Raw genomic sequence first — 8,412 nt, 5'->3', positions numbered from 1 at the left:
AGTTATGTCACCGGAAAGTAAGGGGACTATCTGTATAGGGTAAAATATGCTATGACACGTGGCCGTCTAAAAAAGGACACGTGAAACCCAAGACGGGGGATGGCCAAAGACTGAAGGCAACTATTTAGTTTGTCACCGGAAAGAATAACACTCATAAAGATGTGATAAATATTTTTCGCCCGTTAGCATTTAATAGAGAATATTCTATGGCATTAAGAGCAATTATCCGTTATAGATAATTTGGCATTTACGTTCACCGTTACATCTTCATCAATGTCCCTCATAATTGACATTAAAGAAGGGCACGATCCTAGGACCTCCTTCGTAGCTATAAATAGTGAGCTAATTTATCATTATAAAGGATATGAATTTTCTGACAAACTTATGCTACATTCTATACAAAGTTCAATACAATCTTATCTTCTTACTTTTTGATTTCGTTGTTGTTGTGCCCGGAAACCCTGTTTCCGGAACTGTTGCTTCTGCTATTTCGTTTATATCCTAAGGTTAAGTATTGCATAATTATTTAATTATTTTATGATCAAATTAATTTATTTGTATAAAAATTACTTATAAATTTAAATGTATCATTTTACGGGTAAACAATATTGTAGTTTAATTTATGTGACACATACTAAAAGTAGAAATAAAGAAACTGTAGGCAGTCAGCTTGAGAAGCACGTGTTAAGCAGCCGTTAGCTTAGGTGAGTAAACGTATAAAAAGAGGCCACTTGTCCTGTAAAGTAGTTGTGGGAATCACGTGACAAATAATGGTGCAGAAAGAGGGACCCTGTTGTGACTTTGAGTTGCGGCCGTCAGTTAGTAAAGGGCCGTTTTCAGAGGTTGCTTCACTGTCCAACCCGCAACTAAAATTAATGAGCCCTCCAAGCCGCAACTCATAGCATAAGCTATTTCCATAAGCAAAAGGTTAAATAAGTGGTGAGACATCTTCACCGTATTATAGGGAAAATGTCAAAATTAATCTTGAAATTGTTCAATTTTGCCATTGCCTTAGATTTTTAGTTTATTCATGTGTTGTTATTTACAAATCATCTTGCATTTATTAGTTTAGCTCCAACATAAAATAGGTAGACTACTCCATGTATTCAATTTCTTTGAAAAACAATATCCACACTTATCCATGAACTTCTGATTATGATTAAAAATTGCTCTCAAATTGGAACTTCCTCGGGGATCAAATAAAAAATGAGACTTTTTTTCTTAGATCAAAAGTTTAACAAAGGTCAAAGTTGCTCAATTTCAAAGAGTATAAAGGCAGCTTTGAGTTTTGACCCTTCTTCCTAGTGTAGATATGGGTGTTTTTTCTCAATTATTTTAGTAGTATCCTCTTTTGTTAGTATCATCCATGTTTTCATTATGCGTATTTTTATTTCTTGAAAGGAAAATACCGTATACATCCGAATAATTTTTTATTTAGCCAAGCAGGGTTCGGAATATTCAATCCCTAGTGTAAACTGTAAAGCACATACCTAGCCCCACTTTGAAGGCAATAATTGATAGCTTCGGCGTTGTTTGAAAGATATTACTACAAGTTTACCAAGTCTCCTACTTTACATGAACTGGAAAATACAATTCGAACTATCTCAGTAACAAGATCGTTTTGATTGACTTAGAAAGAGCAGAGTAGAGTCATCATTTATTCCTTTATAATAATAGTAGTGTTATCAAATAAAAACGGTAAAGTAAATAAATCGAAGACAAGTATAGAGAGAGATTGATATATTATTCAACTTCAAACTCATGTACACAATGAACTCAATTCTCCTCTATTTATAGATTAATAAGCTGCTGCTACTGCAAGGTGCTGTTTAAGCTGCTATTCTAAGCTGCTGTGTAAGTTGCTTGTAAGCTGCTATTGTACCAGATATAGATAATCTTCTACCATGGGTAATATTTATCCATAATGGAGTACCGAAAGGATAAGCTTCTTCAGGAGGCTTATTTTCAATAGAGTACTAAATAGATAAACATATTTACGGTAGAGTCCCATATGGATAAGCTTCTTGAGGAAGCTTATTTACAACGGAGTACTAAATGAACATCCATAATATAATATATTTATAACACTCCCCCTTGGATGTTCATTAAAAGATATTGTGCCTCGTTAAAACCTTACAAGAAAAAACCTAGTGAAAAATATTCTAGTGATGGAAAAAGAGTATACATATTTAGTAATACGCAATTCTAGTTGCCTCATTAAAAACCTTATAAGAAAATCCCATGGGAAAAACCTTAGTAAGAAAAAAAGAGTACAATGCATATTTCACTCCCCCTGATGAAAATCTTGTTCCAAATATTTGAGTCTCCGCATTCCAATCTTGTATACCATCTTCTCAAAAGTTGAAGTTGGCAAAGTGAACAAATCTACTGGATTGTTACTTGAACGGATTTGTTGCACATCTATGTCACCATTTTCTGAAGATCATGTGTGTAGAATAATTTTGGTGAAATGTGCTTCGTTCTACTCCTTTTATAAATCATCCATTTAATTGGGCTATGCATGTAGCATTGTCTTCGTATAATATTGTGGGTTTTTTTATCACATTCCAACCCACAGTTTTCTCAAATAAAATGAATCACAGATCTCAACTATACGCATTCCCTACTTGCTTCATGAATAACTATTATCTCAGCATGATTTGAAGAAGTAGCAGCAATAGATTGCTTTGTGAAGCGCCATGATATGATAGTACCTCCACATGTAAACACATACTCGATTTGAGAACGAACTTTATGGGGATCGGATAAATAAATTATATATACACAATGAATATGATCTGCACCACCTTTGTTAGCATTAGCAAGATACATAAGTGCACCAATTGCATTGAGATAAAGTATTTCAGGACCAAGGAGTTCCTCATCCTCTTCTAGAGGTTGGAACAGATCCTTATTCACTTTATGTGATCGAACACCCATTTGGTGTACTTAATGGGTGTGCTTTGTCCATGTAAAAGCATTTTAAGACCTTTTCTGTATAGACAGATTGATGGATAAAGATCTCGTCTGCTAAATATTCAATTTGCAGACTAAGACAAACTTTTTCCCTTTGGAGCTCTTCTAGAATTTCTATGAGATTTAAGCCATTAACATAAACAACAAGTATAACAAACTATGATGTTGTTTTCTTTGTAAAAATGCATGGACAAGTGCCATCATTTACATAACCTTCATTCATCAATTCAATGAGGGGATTATATCACATGCGCCCAGATTGATTTAAACCGTACAAAGATCTTTGTAATCTGATTGAATAAATTTCACGATGCTTTGAACTATATACTTCAGGCATTTTAAATCCTTCAGGGATCTTCATATAGACTTAATCAAATGAGTCATATAGGTTATGACTTGCATTTAGATGGCATGACATCTTTAGGTGTGTGGACTACAGATCTGATCCTCACAATCTTTTACAATATTATGAACTATATTATATCAAATATATCGTCGACGATCGTTTTGTATCGGTTCCTAAGCGACATAACTTTCCTTATTTTCAGGTACCTAAACTTCTTCTGGAGTTTCATGAAATATTATATCGTGGGCTCTTCTAGAGCTCATTTCCTTCTGATTATGATCATTTTGATCATTTACTCATATCATTTTTCAAGGATTGTTACCTTTGGAACCGATCGGTTTACTACGCTTCACGCGTGTAGTAAACTTTATTCTTCGGGGACTTTAATTTTAATAGGAGCATTTGCAGCTGAAATATGATATTTAATTTTGGATCAGCAAATGCCTTTGTCATTTAACTTGAATTATCTTCTAGGGGAGGATCATATTAATGATAATTCGATTCATATAGCATATTTTTCAGCTGTTTATTCCATCCCCCAAATGTTAGAAAAACTAACACATATCCCCAATTTTCTTTGGGAAACCTATCTTTGTGCATTGTGGTAGATAAATTAATCATATACCACATCAAAAGTTATTAGATAGTAAAAATATTTGGTTTCTGATCCTAAACCAATTGTGAGGGGAGGACTTATCATATTTTGTTGGTCTGATGCATACAAGTGTTGTTGTATATAATTTAGAAAATCTTAGACCAACACATGAGGCTTTGTTCTCATAAGCAATAGTTTAGTCATTAATAGGAAGTATTCAATGCTAAATTAGCTTGGATATAACCAGCATCATCAAGATGAACTATCTTGATTTCATAATCTGAAAATTATGCTCTTAATTGAGAAAGGCAATTTCAAATGCCAAACTGCAGGTTGACAATAAACACACATGTAACCATCTCATATATGCATCTATAAGTGGTTTACATGATAGGTGAATGGTCCCATATTCACCTTTTATATATTCTAGAATTCAGGAATTTTAGTCACAACTTTAGCTGGTATAATCAATTTATTATGAGAACAAGCAACACAAGAAATTTTTTGAAGAATCTTCTAGTTCTTCAGTATATACTTATCTGAATTCTCAAATAGCTCATTTAAAAATGGCAAATGAAAACTTTAAGTTTATCATGGCATGTGCTATCTTTAAGTAAACTTCTGATTTGCTATGGCAAAAACTTTTGCATCAGTAAACTTTTGATTTACTGTGGCTACTTTTGTATAAGTAAATTTCTGGTTTACAGTAGCTAATTTTGCCTCAGTAAAACTTCTGATTTACTGTGACTGCTTTTGCATTAGTAAGCTTCTGGTTTACTGTGATACATGATATAGTACAAATTAAAGAATAAGGCGGGTCACTTCTCACATACATATTATTTTACCCCCTATGATTGTGAAAACATGAAGATTTTCAATCTTCTAGTCATTTGTAGTCTCAATATGATAGCTATTTATTAGTAAATTTCAGGTTTACTACAACATATATTTTGATCATAATCATATAATATGAATGACATATTTGTATATAAGCTCTTCGAGAGCCTTCATTTATTATCCACAATCTAATATTTATCCGACACTACTGGTGTCATGTGTCTTCTAGACAAACAGTTAGATCTTCAGGAGCTTTTAATAAATTTTGTACTACCAAATATTGTTCAGACACTTCTGGTAGCATGAGAGAAAATCATAATCAAATTAACAATATAAAGACAATTCTAAATTTATAAATGATGAAAATTAAGAATTTTAATTTTTTTTACCACTACATAATATTTTACTGGTTCAGGAGGAAATTGTAATTATTTACTACTTCAGGAGAAATTTGAAATATGAAATATTGAGAATATATTCTCTCAATCGTATTACCTGTTCTGGAGGTGAATCGTAATATATTTACATCAAGAGCGCGTTCATATTTAATATTGTCACATTAACTTCAGGAAATGGATTAATATTATCAAAAGTTCTCTTCCTTGAGGAGATAGAACATAATTATCCGAACGTGCACAATCACATCAAATTGTGATGCTTCGAACCTCTTTTAAAATATTTGCTACTTTATAAACAAATCGAGGTATGAATATAATATAGAGAATTTTCTCTAACTTATCTTCATTATAACGATAGCAAGCCTAAATTATCACTTCTGGTGGTCATAGGCATATAACACTTCTGGTGGTTAACGAAATTTAGTTACAATGAGATATATGAAACATAACCACTTTTGGTGGCCGTACTCTGCTGGAGTTCAAGTGAACCATGAAGTTAAGTCATAACGAGACTTAGGAAATATTACCATTGTTGGTAATTATATATTTCTCATAAACTCTGCTGGAGTTTAGATAGATCTGACATTGTTATTCATGTAATCTTTTATGGAGATGACAACATGATGAAAACAAGTATATATATAAAAAAAATAGTTGTTACATGCTAATACGTATACATAACACGTAACATGGCAAGTTGATTCAATATCCATTGTCTTCTTAGCCTTCAAATTTGTATTTCAAATCACAATATACCTGCAAGTCATGCATCACTAGTTGCTTAGAATTACCACCTTTGAGAAATGACATCAGAAGGATTTCATCTCTTCATAGAATTGGAAATTAACAGAACCAACGTGCTGTTCACCACTCAAAGGATGTAATTTTCCTCAAAATGCTCTGAATGAACTCGGTTTGACCACGCACAAGGGGAGTATTTTGTCTCACAGTCAGGTAGTGATGATGAAATTAGAGACTCGTGCTGATAACGTATTATAAAATAAAAACTATAAAGTAAATAAACCGAAGACAAGTATAGAGAGAGATTGATATATTATTCAACTTCAAACTCATGTACATAATGAACTGAATTCTCCTCTATTTATAGAAGAAAGGAAGCTGTTGTGTAAGCTGCTACTGCAAGCTGTTGTGTAAGCTGCTACTGCAAGCTGCTTGTAAGCTGGTACTATACCAGATATAGATAATCTTCTACCATAGGTAATATTTATCCATAACGGAGTATCGAAAGGATAAGCTTATTCAGGAGGCTTATTTCCAATAGAGTACTAAATAGATAAACATATTTACGGCGAAATCCCATATGGATAAGTTTCTTCAGAAAACCTATTTACAACGGAGTACTAAATGAAGATCTATAATATAATATATTTATAACAAGTAGAACGTTGTTCCGCTTTTGCGGCGGTAATACAACTGAAAAATACTGAGAGTTTTCAGCATTCAAAAGTTTGGCTATACGTATAAAGGTGAATCTGACAAGACAAGTAAAGCTGCAATATGATGTATATATCATTTTGTTTGCTTGGCCTCTCTAATTATTTAATATTTAAATTAAGGATGGATTGTGAAAGATGATGACGAGTGAGGTAAGAATTATTTTAATTTTGTGCGCCACCTACAGGCTACATGTATATGTTTATTGCATGCTTAATGTCCATTCGGGCAAAGGTAAGATTCATGCATAGTTGATGAAATAGGGGTTACATGACACAATGTACGCAGGGGCAGATTAGTAATTAGTAAGGGTCAGTAACGATGTTAATTAAGAAGTCAGGAAGATAGTTATACTGTAGTTAGCTGGTAGTTAGTTGTAGTTAGTTGGAGTACAGCTGTAAATTAGTGGCAAGAGGATACACATTATATAAGTAGGAGCTACAGTACACTTTCAGAAGATAGAATTCATTTTTACAAAATTCTCTCTAGAACCTTCTCTGTTTCTCTCGTAATAGAGCTCGACTAACATTTTCAGTTCTTTGCAAATCTCCACATGGTATCAGAGCGATTAGGCCACAATTGTGAGTCAGATGCTACAATTATATACAAATCTATACAATTCATAGCTTGAGTAATTTGCATATTCAAAAATGGAGACGACAGTCCTATATCACAATCACGCTCTGTATCTTTATCCTTCAGACACAACAGGTGCGCCGATTATCTCAATTCAACTGACCGGATCGGCTACTCCATTTAGAGTCGTGCGACGCAAATTCAACTGCTTGGAAAGAACAAGCTAGGGTTGATCGACGGATCATAGAAAAAGGAGGATTTTAGCTCTGATTCAGGTCATCAATGGGATAGATGTAACGCTATTGTGTTGGGATGGATAATGAGCTTAGTCTCAAAGGAATTGGTGACAGGAATTGTGTATGGAAAGGATGCTAGTACTATTTGGGCAGATTTACGAGAGAGGTTTGACAAGGTGAATATGTCAAGGATTTTCCAGTTTCATAAGGGAATTGCAACAATTACACAAGGAAATGACATCGTTTCTATATATTTTTCAAAACTCAAGGACCTTTGGGATGAATTTGACAGTATGGTTCATCCTCCCTGCAATTTTCCGACATCTAGGGATTTTATGGAACATATGCGAAGGCAGAAGCTACTGCAGTTTTTAATGGGCCTTAATGATAGTTATGAACAGGCACGAAGTCAAATTTTGATAACTAATCCTACACCAACAGTGAACAAAGCCTATTCTATGATCATTGAGAGAGAGAGAGAGTCAAAGAGCATTGACTAACTCATCTATGGCAGGTGAAGGAACAGAACTAACAGCCTTACTAGCTGGTAAAGGAAGCACTTATCAGAAGCAAAGGAAGAATTGAAATCTCCAATGTGATTTTTTCAAAATGAAGGGACATACTAAGGAAGGCTGCTTCAAAATCATAGGCTATCCAACAGATTTCAAAAACAAAAGGAAAGGGAACATGACCACAACTTACAATGTACATGCTGAGAATGCTAACCCAAATATGACAAGTTCTAGTGCAGTTGGCAGGCGTGAATTTCCTGATGTAGCTGGCGTAGGAGATCTACCTAAGGCACCTCAACTCACCAATGAACAATACAATCAGATCATGAAGCTGCTTAATCAAGATCAGTCAGTGGATGGCTCAGCTAATATGGCAGGTATTGTTCACTTCTTCCTAACTTGTGTAGAAAAAGAAAACTGGATAATTGACACAGGGGCAACCAATCATATGGTAGCAGACTCGAGCATATTATATGAAGTT

The 8,412-nt window shown here is 34.0% G+C and overlaps 1 protein-coding gene across 1 annotated transcript; it reads left to right on the top strand.

The window, feature by feature from the left end:
- Positions 1 to 7,502: 7,502 nt before the first annotated feature.
- On the top strand, positions 7,503 to 7,919 carry LOC142167167 (uncharacterized). The gene has a single exon (XM_075227326.1). It carries the CDS (start codon positions 7,503 to 7,505, stop codon positions 7,917 to 7,919), a length of 417 nt encoding a protein of 138 aa, XP_075083427.1.
- Positions 7,920 to 8,412: the final 493 nt, after the last annotated feature.

Source organism: Nicotiana tabacum, chromosome 12 (assembly GCF_000715075.1).
Source record: "Nicotiana tabacum cultivar K326 chromosome 12, ASM71507v2, whole genome shotgun sequence".
In the NCBI taxonomy this organism is placed as follows: Eukaryota; Viridiplantae; Streptophyta; class Magnoliopsida; order Solanales; family Solanaceae; genus Nicotiana; species Nicotiana tabacum.
Note: the sequence above shows the minus strand (reverse complement) of the source record. Positions and strands in the feature narration are given on the sequence as shown.

Coding starts and splice junctions, on each gene's coding strand:
- LOC142167167 (XM_075227326.1), top strand. CDS start 7,503: ATGAGCTTAGTCTCAAAGGAATTGGTGACAGGAATTGTGTATGGAAAG.